The 12684-nt window shown below is 39.4% G+C and overlaps 1 protein-coding gene across 1 annotated transcript in view; it reads right to left on the reverse strand.

Moving 5' to 3' along the window:
• Positions 1–12684, reverse strand: part of CERS3 (ceramide synthase 3) — a 45801-nt gene that overhangs the window by 26762 nt on the left and 6355 nt on the right. The window contains exons 2-6 of the mRNA XM_031555224.1: positions 9615–9797; positions 7966–8083; positions 5780–5898; positions 2017–2074; positions 1117–1167 (exon numbers count right to left, since the gene is read on the reverse strand). Of these exons, the coding sequence (XP_031411084.1) occupies positions 1117–1167; positions 2017–2074; positions 5780–5898; positions 7966–8083; positions 9615–9796 (528 nt within the window). The 5' untranslated portion in view covers position 9797. The remainder of the gene's footprint in view (positions 1–1116; positions 1168–2016; positions 2075–5779; positions 5899–7965; positions 8084–9614; positions 9798–12684) is intronic.

Genomic DNA, 12684 nt, shown 5'->3' on the forward strand with positions numbered 1-12684 from the left:
AAAAAAATTAAACTAAATCCATGTTCTGGGCTTCATTATGAAGAATGTTCTGGGAGCCAAATATTTTAACCTTTACTCAGACCAAACTCCAAGATTCTCTAGTTCCTCCTCCTCCCCCAATTTTTAGCATGCCTTTTTCTGTGCTTTTGTCAGAGAACTCGATAGAGAGTGCTTCTGCATTTAATTACAAACAACTGCAAATAAGCAAAGCTCTCCATTTTGGCAAACAAACATTTTAGATGTTCACACATCTTCGGGTCTAAGAAGTCACCTATTTACACTAAAATCCTACATATTCACATAGGGCATAAGAGGGCTAGGATACTGAAAGAGCTTGGCTTCTCACTTGGTTAAATGTGTTTCCCAGGTGACAGGCAGTGAGCTTGTTTATCAGGTCCCACAAGTAAAAGGAACTGGGAAAGCCCAGCTAGGAGGCAGGATTCTTTTTATTTTTGGCCCCTGGCTTGGAGTCAAGTAACAAGGTGGCAATGTGATGTGCCACAGTTACCAAAACAGGAAGGGAACAGCATGTAAGAACCTCTAAAAGTGGGCAAGGCAGCAGTTTGCTTGAAGCCATCTGTTAAGGGACCATGACTAAAATACTTCAGGAAGAAATCAGAACCTTGCGACACTTGGAGGGGAAAAAAAAAGAAAAAAAAAAAGAGTAACAAGCAGAGATTCCCAGAGCAGGGCATCACATTCTGCCAAACCACATCACTGCAGGGCTCCCCTCCACTTGCTACTAAGCAATAGTGCCCAGCAGACACTTGGTAGAGGCTTGGTGCAGCCCTTCTGCATACTGCTACTCTGCAGTGCCTCAGCCTCAAAGCATCATCAGGACTGGTGCAAGCCAAGGGATTCCACAATGAAGCCTCAAACACTGAGGGACTGCTGTAGACAACTGGTAGCCTGGGATGGGCTGGAAGGCTGCAGTGCAGCACGGGCACATCATGGTGAAGTCCTAAAGGAGTCAACTGGAGATAGCAGAAGAGTTTGGTGCCACACCTCTCTAGGTGATGCCTGCTGGGAGGGAGAAGCACCTCTGTAGATTACCCCTTGCAATGGGGAAATACCTGGAACACCCTGAGGCAAATGGATCAATGCCAAAAAGCTCACCTGAAATGGATAGCCAACCCACGTCTGCCATATGTCGTAAAACCAAGGCTTCTGGGAAAGACAGATGATTCAGATTGATCAGCTGAGCAGTAAGTCGTCATCTTAACTCAAAATCCTCAGTACTTAAGCATTTTCTAATTGGAGCAGGCTAAGAAAGTATATTCTTGATAATTGTTCTCCAGCAATTTCTAAAGAGAACTTATATCTCAGGTTTATCATATTAGTTTCAGCTTTCTGGCTTCTCTTCAGGACACCTGAGACATTCCAGTTGATCATTTCATCATCCAAAGCAATGGGTGTGTTTTATCTCTGCAATTACTCAAGATGTGTTGCTACAATTATTACATTTTGATGTATTTACCAGCCACACGCACTGGTTCATGATGATAAACTGTTTAGGGAGGAGAGCCAGATGAACATAGACACACTGAGAACTGTTCAGTTGCTCAGGAGAAGCACTAATTATACCCCAGGCAGCGCTCACTTAGCTATGAGAAGTCTCTCTGTTGCTGCTGAGTCAGAAGTTGGGAGTAACACAACAATAAACAGCCGTAAAATGCACTGTGACCCCAAGAAGAGCTGCCAGAAAAGTCGTACTGCTTCCTTTGAGAAAAATGTGGCCAGGTGATGTATTTTTAGGTGTTAATAAGGCATGTTGTAAACTTGTCTTAACAATGCTGGTTACTCATTATTTTCTTTTATTGTTAATCATATAAGTTCACGAGTAAAAATTAAAGTCCCAATTAAAACTTCAGTGCATATTGCAGCCTAGCACACAGATCACATCAAACCTCTGAACCCAAACAAGCACCAAAGTCAGTGAAGGAGCTTCAGTGGGTGTCATTAATATCTAGAAATCAGTCCTTATTTTAATATCAAATATTCACAAAATTAACTTACATCGTACAGAAATATAAAGCCAGCAATGGAGGATGCAAAATAGAATGAAAATCTCCAGCTGCAAGATTAAAATGAAAAAAAGAACATTTATTTTTTTTATAGACATTATCAATTTTTTCCATAGATTTTAGAAAGTCATTGTACATCACAGATAATTTACACATTAATGCACCCTCACACTTTTCCTTCAGGGTTGCTAAGTATTAACATTCAAATATTTGATTAATTGCTAAAAAAAAAAAAGTAGAGTGAGTTTACATTATCATAACACAGATCCCTTGCTTGTAGATCATGGCAGTAGTTATCCAGGCACAAGATTATCAAAGATAACAGTCACAGCAAATGTAATAAGTTCCCTAAAAACGTATGTTTGATTACCCTACTGTAATCAAACATATTCTATCACTGCTCTAGAATATTCACATTGGACTGAACATCTCATAGCTCCCTACCACTAGAAGAAGTTTCAGCTACAGAGTGTGTACTTTCCAATCTGATCAAATGTTGTCAACACTGTCAAAGTCAACAGTGACTTGCTTCAATTGCTGAGTAGATTGTCTGATTTTTCTGTTGTTGTTAAAAGAACAACAGAACACTGGTTGCTGAAAACAGGGGAGCTGTATAGAACTTACCAACAGCTACCAGGTAAGTTTATATTTACTACACAGATCTGAATTAGCCATAAACCTCAACCCCTGACTAGCATCTAGGTTTGGTGTAAGCTTTTTGTGGTTTAAATGCATATCCATCAAAGAACATAAAACTTCCAGATTTTCATCACTGATCTGGTAAGTCAGCAAAGGGGTAAAAAGCTCCTGTGTATCTTAGTGAACCGAAACTGTGTTGTTGCTTATGTGTGTCAGAACAGGATGCTGTGATTTGGAGCCAGCAATCAGTGTTGTAATGTATCTGGAACCTGTGTGGGAGGTACTATCCCTGGGACTGGGTGTGGCTAGAGATTCACTAGGAGCATTCCCACTCCCACCTCTACAGGTGATGGAAAACTTCCTTTGCCCTCTTCTGCTCTGCAGGAACAAGCCTGACCTTTCCCTGAGCAGCTCTTCAAGACCAGCAGGAAAATGCTGCAGGACTTCACATGCTGGGAGAGGTCACAATCACAGAGAAAGGCACACAACCCCAAACTTGGTGAGAACGTTTTATAGAAGAAGAGAACAAAGGAGAACAGCAAACAGCCTCCCAGAATAGTGAGCTGCTAAAAAGGAGAAAGAGCCTTGACAAGAACTCTGCTTTCATTGGCACTAATGAATTGAGATATGTATAAAAATGATGATTGTGGTCTTTGGCAAATGGTAATGAAGTGCCATTTCAGAAACAATGAGTCTGGTAGAAGCAGACTCTCTCTTCTGAGCCCTGCATTACCTGGAGGCCGTCCTAGGTGAAAGAACGACATGTTCAAAGACTGAGCCAATGTTTCAGAAGAAAAACAATCAAGAAAATGAGTACATGGGACAGTAGAGGCCAGATAAGTCAATATGCATCGTGCCTGCAGAAGAAGTCAAAAAGCAATTATAGAAGTGCCAGAAGATATGCTGGTGATAAATGATCATTTTACATTTCTACTTTAAAGCATATTTCCTAAGATTTTGAGGGGAAAAAACACTTTATAACACTCACTGCACACACACACAACCAAAAAAAAAAATCACAGCAGGAATTAGGAAAGCAAATAGGAAGGGGAAGGTAGAACTCAAGTAATACCTCACTCAGAGTTAAACGAGAGATACTGAGAAAAACACTGTGGCATGTGACTGACTACACATGGGCTGATTCTGCTGTTATTTCTCTTCGTATTTCAAGCAAGAGAGGTGTGAGTAGTCCAATGAACAGATTCTGCGTTTAGTGTAATGTGTATGCATGCTTCAGCAGCTTTCTGACTGCACCATTAGCCCCCAGCCCTACAAGTACATATATCCAAAGCATTGGCAGTAAATACTCAGAGTGCTTCAGATTAACTCATCATCTGAACAGGACTGCCAGATGAGCACTACCTCGTTTTGCATTCAGCCAAGCTTCTTTATGACTTTTGTTAACAAAGCCCCAAGTAAAAATCATCCAAATTCACAAAATTTTATGTGCATATTTTAAGCATGTGCCTTACAAACTCTGAACCTGGCCATCAGGAATAGCACTGCACAACAGCGATGTAAAAGGATCTCTCTGATTTAAATTCAGGAATCTTTTCTCTTGATTTTTTTTTCCTCTTGAATTCAGTCTAACAAAAAATAACATAGTGGGTGAATGTAAGGGCTCTTGAGTCTTTTAAGGCAGGGAGGTTTCACACAAAGGCCTTTCCAAACCTCAGTGTTGCTTAACTGGGAACGCTAATAGCTTAAGTACAGTTTAGATCTGGCTCATCACATCTTCCTTGTGATTCATCAAAATGATCCTGGAGATTGCAGGCTTTCAAAAGTGCCATAATGCTCATAACGCTGACTACTAACGTGGCATAGCTCTGTTCCTTCTCTATTGCCTTGAAAATTAAATCCAATTAAATTCACTGACACAAAGAGCAGAGCAAGGTCTCCAGAATTGCACAAGAAAAACCTGTTTGCTTCATTCTAACTTAAGCACTGAGCAAGTTTCGATTTTTGTCTTTGGCTGTGTGTAACTAGAAGAATGGACCCACAGCAGGCAGCTCTTGTATTGATAGTAAGAAATCTTATTGTCACTTGCCAAAGTTAACTCAGCCACAGAACAACAACAACAAAAAACATGGATATCATTTGCCAAGACAGTTTGCTCAGTTAGGTTTCAAAGCAATACACCTAAACACCTAACAACTAGGTTTATGCCCAGAGATCATCAAATCATCATATTGATTCACGCTGAAAATAATCTTGATAAACTACTCAATTCTGAGCTTTTAATCCTAATTCTTTAAGATAAAAGAGGTTAAATATGATCACATGAATCATTACCAAAGAAGTTATACTAGCTAGAAATCCAAATAGACAGGACATTGGGAAATTTTACATTAGTACAGTAAATTTCACTATTGAAAAATGAGCTATATAAGCAAAGCCATGCTGCTCACTTGGGGACTTGCAATTCAAATGAGATTTTGGATAACACTGGAATAATTAATTAATAAAATGTTTATGCGGAATTTCTCACAGATCTGTGAAAAAAACAGACTCAGTGCTCTGCTGGTTTGTAACTAGATGCAGAAGGAGGTTTTGAAACTTTTTCCACATTCATCATTATCACTCAGAATTGCTCAACAGCCCACTTTCATTGGCATATTTGAGCTCATGTCCCATAGGGTACCTTGTGTTCAAGTTGTGACACCTACTGCTTCATTAGGATGCCATGATTCCTGCTCCTGAACCAACATCAGGACACAATATTATTCCAAGATGACAGCACAGATGCATATTTAAACAAGAGTGAATAAGTACTTTTGTTCCCCTATGATTATGGGCACATAGAGACATGTTTTCCTACTCTCTACATGTTTTTATCAAGCATTATGTAGCAGTAACCTACAAGTAAGTCCCTTTCTAAACAGTGAAGAAAATTAAAATATTTTAGAATCTTGATCTAATATTTTTAAGCTACAAATCTGGAGAAACCTTACTAACTCCTTTAAATTTATTTGTAAATGCACAAACACAAACCAAAACCCTCATCAGACAGACCCAGCTTCCTGGAAATGAGCCCCTGCCAGGAAGGCATCTGAGGACCTCAATCACTGTTTTTCCCCAAAATAAAAATCAATAATAACAAAGTTGTCTCTTCTTACAAAGCTTCCTGGAATTTCCGAAGCACAGTTGGGATCTCAAGGTTTCGCCGTCTCCTAAACCACTTCTCCACCAGATGGACTGTGCAGTTGCACTTTTTGGCAAGGCCTTGAATCTCTGACTGCAAAAAAACGTAATAGTGTTAGCGACAAACCCTACACTGATGTCATCTTCACTGGTTTTATACTTCACAGATTGGCTTCCCAGCCACTGTAAGGTCTTCATTTTAAAATATTACTAATATTAACAATCCATGCCATTTTAACTTGCAAGTTTCCGAGTTTACCTTTTGAATGACATTCACATAAATTAGTGTCCTGAAAATCCACGATTTCTATTATTGAAGTGGGTATGAAATGCACAGGCCTACAAACCATGCTATTGTTTTTCTGGTGGCTTCCGATAATTTAAAAGATGCACCTCCCAGATTGGGAAATTCTATGATTCTATGAACTTTTACTGCTAAGCAAGAGGTTTTGCTGAGGGTAACTTTCTGAAGTGTCATGCATCACTGCACATTATCAGTGTATCCAATACATAATCTGATTACATAATTGCCTGATTGTATTTAAATGAGTCTTTCAGGTAAGACATGGAATCAAAATGATCCGGGTTCTGTTCTCAAATCTGATGTTCTGCTATGCAACAGGGCAAGTCAGTTAATCTTACCAAGCAAAATCCAGACTGCCTTCTTTCAATGCCTAAAAATAAATTAAGGCTTGAGCAACTGCCTAAAAATTCATTGGCCGCCAAGTGTCTGTGCTTTATCTGCACTCTGAAGGTTGAAGTGGCTCTGCTGTGCAGCCACGTTAGGTGCTAAGCACAAGGTTGTAGCTCCTGCTCTGGTGAGTTGAGGGTAATGAGCTGTATTCTGTTGGCCATGTGATTGCTGTGCTTCTGGGTGCCCAGAGCTCCACGTGCAGCCTGTAGGCTCCTTCCCTCTTCTCCATCCTAAAATGAAAATGGTGTGGGCTGATCTGCCCTGAAGCTGCTGCAGAAATGGAAGCAGCATTCAATTCACCCCCCTAGGGAAGCAATTCACCTCGAGACTAGTATGCAAATACTGGGTGGTAGCATCACTTTCTGCCAAGGTAAGTCCAGTTCACTTGGTCTCCTTCCCTTGGAAAAAGGCTCTGGTATGTAAGCAAAAGACACTTCAGCTGTTGGGGAGCACAGCACTGCAAACAGGCTCTCTATTCAGAAAGGTGTTCCGTTTGTCACACAGGAGGTGACTTTGTTTTGACAGACGGTGGAACCCAGACATCCTCAGATGACAGCTAGGCCTCTACATGCACTCTCAGACACACTGGTCCCTAAGTCAGACACCTAAAGGATGCCGCTTGAATTCTATGTACACTGAGAAATATGAAAATTCAAATGTTGTGCTTCCCTTCAGAAATTAATTGGCAAACTGTACTCATGCAAAAGGAAGTTATGAAGCAGAGATCAAGACAGTTGTTGAGGTAGAGAAGAGCTCACGTGTGAACATGAATACATTTACTCCACAGGCCCAAAAAAAACAGAAAGTGAGGCAAAGTCAGGGTTAGAACACAAAGATCAAGGTATTAATAATCAGCTGAGCACATAATTCTTATCAAAACCAGTGTAGGAACACTGCAATTGTATTTATAGTCAATTAAATAAACTTTGAGACTGCAATCACAGCAAGGTACCTGTTTCTCATCAACAATAAGGTTGCTTCATATTTCAGGATAGTAAATGTTGGCTTTTATCTTTTACTTGTTCAAAGTTAAAAATAGACCGCAAGGTAATGCATAGATATTTCTTTTTCATAAGCCAGGATTAAGTATGCAGCAATGTAATGGATCAAAGGGCTTCCATCCCATCGTTCCAATGTCATTACATGCAATAAATATGATACCACTTCCCAACAACAAACATCAACTGATGTTTTCTCCAGGCAGAAAGAGTCAAAGACGATGAAGCACTGATCTTCACTGGAAATACTTCTTACAGTCTAACACACCAGAAAATTAAACATCTTAAACATATTTTCTAGTTTGGATGCTATATACCCTTGTCAGCAGAACAGCAACATAAACCCAAATAAATTAAGTCTCTGTCAATCAGATGGAACTCGGCCCATGATGTCATTGTTGATCGTTTATTGAAACAGTAAAACCTGTGATTTTCCAAGAACCAAAACCAGTTTAAAAGAATCTCTTACTTGAGATGGATGTCTTGAGCACTCCCGGAAATAACTCTCTAAAACAGGATTAGGCTGCGGCTTCACACGTCTTACATTCTTTATACCTAAGGCTTTTGCTAGAGGAATAGCAACGTATCTGAAAAAACATGCAATGAATAGCTTAAAAAAAAAAAAATAGCAACACAGTTACAAGACCTCAGCTGTTCTCATGTCAGGATATGAATGATGTAATTCTGAAGCATTTTAATTGTCCACAGGATATGACCATGCACCATGAAGGAAAAAAAAAGAAATCTCACTAACTAACCCCAAGAGAGAACAATAGCATATTAGCAGCTATTCAAAAATGCAGATCCAATTACTTGAGCTTGTGGTCCTGAAAAGATATAAAGCTGAAGGAAAAACTCAAGATTTTGTCTTGTATTTTTTTGAGTTCTGCAATAGTTAAGGGCACACGAAACAAGAACAACTGGTTTCTTCATGTGAGCTGCGGTGGAAGACTGCTACTGGGATACTTTCTCTTAGAGGCAGAGAGCCACTTGACATACTATGATGGGCTGCCATGGCCCAGGAAACAAGATTCTCCATGCGGCCTCTAGCACGTGGCACACAGCAACTCCCTTAACAACAGAGGGCTTCTCCTTTTCTTCCATTTTGCCCTCCAAGGAGCTACAGAGCACGACAGTTGCTTTGCCCTTCTGCTTGGGCAGGCTCTTTTGGGAAAAGCCCCTTGCCTCTGCTGTTATCAGCAATTGATTCTCTGCTACTTCTAGCAGTGGTCAGTTTTCTTCATTCATGAACAGATTCACTGCATGCCAGATGTGTGGGCTAATTTTTCACGAACAATTTCCAATAGTAGTCCAGTGAGACAGCCAGGCAAGCATTTACTCAGGAGACACTATGAATGATTATAAACATGTGATCCAAATTACTTTTGATCTCTAACATGAATGATTTTATCTGGTTCTGTCTCAAGTCTGTCCAACTTATGACATTCCAAGTTTCCTCATTCTATCCTGAAATAATTACAAAAACCTACGAATCAATTTCTTTAGAGAAAAAAGAAAAGTCAAGTTACACAAATGAGTAAGTCAAAACACTACAAATTTTTAACATTTTTGTAGCTTTCTTCTATAGAACCAACTTCTACTTGTACTATTAAAATTCCAGTTGCAAAAGCAATACAACTTGCAATACCAGAGTTAGGGAAAAAAAAGGAGAAACTCATTCCTCAAGTTTGCTTCAGTTTGCTCCAATTAGACACCTGGGATTGATCAGCCTCGTGTGCTGATCCAAAAAGGAGAGGTTTGGTTTGAAGGAGCAGTAACTATGCTTCTACCAAAGGAGGAAAAATCAAAAAGAAACCAAAATGTTTCTGGAGGATTTGTAACTCTACTGGAAGGGCATAATTAGAGTTATCCAAATGCTGTTCTAGAAAAGCTGTATAGAAACACCTTCTTTCTAGGTTGGGCTACAATCACTCTCCTAACAGTGAAACTATCTCCAAGTTTTTCATCTTCCACTGTTTTGACAGTAGGTATTTTCAGCAGACTACCAACTAATCTTCCATCATGAAAACATAAGAATGTAATGATATCTTGTTTTTGAATTATTTTTTAGCATTAATGAAAACTAACAAAATGTAAAATTGAAATCAAGCTTCTTACCTTTCAGTGAAGAATCGGATAATAAGCAATACAAAAGCATATGGTATTGTGACATACAACTGTTGTGGTTTTGGAAAGACAAGGCCATCGCGGTCTACAAAATCTGCCCACGTGCAATTGATTGGCATCCAAATATTCTCCCACCAGAACCAGCTGTTGAGCGTCTTTAATATATGTGCCATGCTAAGCAAATGAAAAGATAATTGAAAATTATTCCCATCATGTTAAAAAATAAAAATGCAGGAAACAAAACATTGAACCTTGTGAAGAGCAGTGGTTCCCAGCTGGCAGTACATTTCCTACAGATAAGGTACAAGCAAATAAAACAGGAGATGTGGGTCCCATACAAACATGCTCCCTAACCAGCACAGGTTGTGCTCACATTGCTGGTCCAGCAGAGGCACTTCATAGGGATTATATACTAATTGAAGAGAAAATAATGGACCTGAATCTTTAGATCTTCAGCTGGTATAAGCGAATCATTGATTTCAATGAGTCGTTGAAATCAGCACTTCTGTTGTTTTTTGTTTGTTCTAAATCTGCAGTCTCACTTCTGTCATTCAAATGAGGTTATTTAATATCTGGTCAAATCTTTTACAATAACTGTTTCTAATCTATCACACAAATGAAATTGATGTCCCCTAGGCCAGTCTTCTCAATTTAAGGGGCTAGGAGAATGGAAGAAAGAAAAGGAGAAAGTCCAGGGGGTGACTCAGTCTTGCATTAATGAAGGCATTTTGCTGCTGAGTTACTGCTGCTTGATGTAGTACTTGTAATATGCATTTTGATTCTAGTTTGTAAACACCACTATGCACAGGACCAAGTATAACAGTTACAGAGTGCAATAAGCATATTTAGGGATCAGAACAAAATGTCAAAAATCTGTTCCTGAAGGAAAAGATTGTTTCACTAAACCCAAAATTTTGTTCTTTTCAAAGCCTCATTTTCAACCCTCCCATTCTACATTATGTAAATACGTTTTTTCTGTTCCTCCTCATTTAATTGAAAGAACTTTAGAATTTGTCCAGATTTTTTTAACATATATTCTATGAAAATATTCTAAAATAGAATAAAAACAGAAATCACTATTATGTTTTCCATGAGGCTGAAGTAATCTTTCTATAGCTTCTATGACTAATAAAATGAAATTTTTTTCCATAATAAAATTTCCTCATAATTTTTTGTTTGCTTTAGGGGAAATAATTGATTTTATGAAACCATAGTTTGAATGAGGAAACATTCAGGCTGGGAAATCCAGCCAAGCCTCTTCATCATGTCAAACTTCCCATCGGAAGAGCTTATAGTGACCCATTTGCATAGGATCAAGTGACTAAATCAAATCAGGCTGAGGACAGATAGTGGTTCAGGGCCTTTCATGTGCCTCCAGTACTGAGTAGGGACAACACAAATCCAGGTTTGCCTACAGCCACGTGTAAACTTTCACCTGTGCAATATCAGGACACCCAGCTTCATACATTCACACAGCAAAGGCTTTCCAGATTCAGAGTTCTGAAACTCGCTGTAATCAACAGCTAATGAGTAATTGCTGCAATCCACGGAGGGCTGTTTCCACTAATCAGACAACTTGCATCAGGTCTGTGAAACTGTGACTTGTACACGTCAAACAGAGCTGGGTTAACAAGCACTGTGATTTAATTTACTGGCCATGAACAGTAGTCAACACTGAAATATTAATAACTCAACCAGTTAGTCTTTTTAAATGCCAAAAGGGGACAGTAAAATCTACTGAATGGATTGTGTGTATAAGCAAACGCAAAAACAAAGGATGAAGAAATCACAGTCGTTCCTGCCCCGAGACTTTATAAGCCAACTTTCAGCCTAGAGCAATTCTTTACTGCTGAATTATAAACTCCTGGAAGTCAGGATTTATAATGGGGCTGCTAACAGACCCTTAATTATGGCTAGCAGGCGCCATGATAATGAAACAGAGCTTTGAAACATGACATTTTATGTCAGGCAGAAAAGCTTGCAGACATGCTCCCCTAGAAGACCAGGGGAGACACTCATTACTTCACTGTGCTCCTTTATGTATCTGTATTTTTAAACTAGACTGTGCATTGCAAGTTATCACAAACTGTAAGTTAAATTGGGCAGTCTATTAAAACACAGTGAAAAGAGCACTAACAGTTGGACTGCAGAAGGTGGGCTGTGACTAAATATGCACCCAGAGTACTCAAACCCTACAAGGACCCAGAAACGTGCATTTCAAAATTGGATTCTTGGTATCTAAGCAATTCATGTTTTCCTTTCACACATAGTCGTATAGTAAGGCAACTATCTTCACAGGTCATGTATTATTAATACCCCTTCATTTAAAGCTCATGAGCACATCCTTAGCTTTAATATCCAAGGAAATTCTGGAATTTGGGGTCTGATCCAGAGCCCGCAGACGTCCATAGAAATCCTTGCTCAGAAACTCCAACTAGAGTCACAGAAAAGTGGGTTCTCTGAAACTCTCTCTTGTGCAAGCCCCTGTATTTCAAACAGGTTCTGCCTGGTGCACAGCAGATTAGACCATCCCTATTGATGACTGTTCAAGAAGTTCTTAGAAAACCATTGATGAGATTCTACACCTGTTTGCGCAGCTTGCTATGCTTCATTATCCTTGAACTGGACTTTCACCCTACACTGTTTTCACTGCAGCAAATCAGGTCATTCCCTGGGCAGTTCTGGAGATTCCCATCTCTGTAATAGAGGTTATTCAGGTACTGGGGCTATTCCCCCATGATTTTCAATTACACTTTTAATAAACTAATCATTATCCTAACCTCTCCACGCTGAAGGTTATTTTAACAACCCCACAGCATGACCAATACCAATAATTCTGCTTTGTGCCTTACTCATCACATCTACAGCAACCACTGTCCCAGATACTAACCCCCTTTATCAGTTTTCTCTACCTTATGAGAGCTTCCATTTAAATTTTTGATCATTTAACCCTTAACAATGGCTGTGAAATATGCAAAATGAGAGGCCAGAGGATGGGGAATAGGTGATAAAGAAGGCACACAGTTCATTTGTTTCTAGCAAGCTATCTGTTACAAAAAAA

This window comes from Meleagris gallopavo, chromosome 12 (assembly GCF_000146605.3).
Source record: "Meleagris gallopavo isolate NT-WF06-2002-E0010 breed Aviagen turkey brand Nicholas breeding stock chromosome 12, Turkey_5.1, whole genome shotgun sequence".
Classification (NCBI taxonomy): domain Eukaryota; kingdom Metazoa; phylum Chordata; class Aves; order Galliformes; family Phasianidae; genus Meleagris; species Meleagris gallopavo.